Below are 904 nucleotides of genomic sequence, written 5' to 3'. Positions count from 1 at the left end.
ATCTTTGTCAAAAGGCTGACGTCCAGCCATCGCTGAGCGTTTGGTTAGATGACTCACTCCATTATTCTCTCCTAAACTCTATTTCCATCTCCTCTCCTCCCTCATCCCTCCTTCAGTCAGGTGGATGGACGCTCCCCCACCTTATGTCTGTCCCAAACCCTCCTTCAGTCAGGTGGATGGACGCTCCCCCACCTTATGTCTGTCCCAAACCCTCCTTCAGTCAGGTGGATGGACGCTCCCCCACCTTATGTCTGTCCCAAACCCTCCTTCAGTCAGGTGGATGGACGCTCCCCCACCTTATGGACGCTCCCCCACATTATGGACGCTCCCCCACCTTATGGACGCTCCCCCACCTTATGGACGCTCCCCCACCTTATGGACGCTCCCCCCACCTTATGGACGCTCCCCCACCTTATGGACGCTCCCCCCACCTTATGGACGCTCCCCCCCACCTTATGTCTGTCCCAAACCCTCCTTCAGTCAGGTGGATGGACGCTCCCCCACCTTATGGACGCTCCCCCACCTTATGGACGCTCCCCCACCTTATGGACGCTCCCCCCACCTTATGGACGCTCCCCCCACCTTATGGACGCTCCCCCACCTTATGGACGCTCCCCCACCTTATGGACGCTCCCCCACCTTATGTCTGTCCCAAACCCTCCTTCAGTCAGGTGGATGGACGCTCCCCCACCTTATGTCTGTCCCAAACCCTCCTTCAGTCAGGTGGATGGACGCTCCCCCACCTTATGGACGCTCCCCCACCTTATGGACGCTCCCCCACCTTATGGACGCTCCCCCCACCTTATGGACGCTCCCCCACCTTATGGACGCTCCCCCACATTATGGACGCTCCCCCCACCTTATGGACGCTCCCCCACCTTATGGACGCTCCCCCACCTTATGG

General features: G+C 59.3%; 1 protein-coding gene across 1 annotated transcript in view; it reads left to right on the top strand.

Annotated features, from left to right (window-relative positions):
- Positions 1-280: 280 nt before the first annotated feature.
- Positions 281-904, top strand: part of LOC123483048 (protein TRACHEARY ELEMENT DIFFERENTIATION-RELATED 7A-like) — an 825-nt gene continuing 201 nt past the window's right edge. The window contains exon 1 of the mRNA XM_045212459.1: positions 281-904. This exon is cut by the window's right edge and continues 201 nt beyond it. Coding sequence (XP_045068394.1) covers positions 281-904 — 624 coding nt within the window.

The sequence above is a fragment of the Coregonus clupeaformis genome, unplaced genomic scaffold, assembly GCF_020615455.1.
Source record: "Coregonus clupeaformis isolate EN_2021a unplaced genomic scaffold, ASM2061545v1 scaf0015, whole genome shotgun sequence".
Taxonomy (NCBI): domain Eukaryota; kingdom Metazoa; phylum Chordata; class Actinopteri; order Salmoniformes; family Salmonidae; genus Coregonus; species Coregonus clupeaformis.
This window is presented reverse-complemented; position numbering and strand designations above follow the sequence as displayed.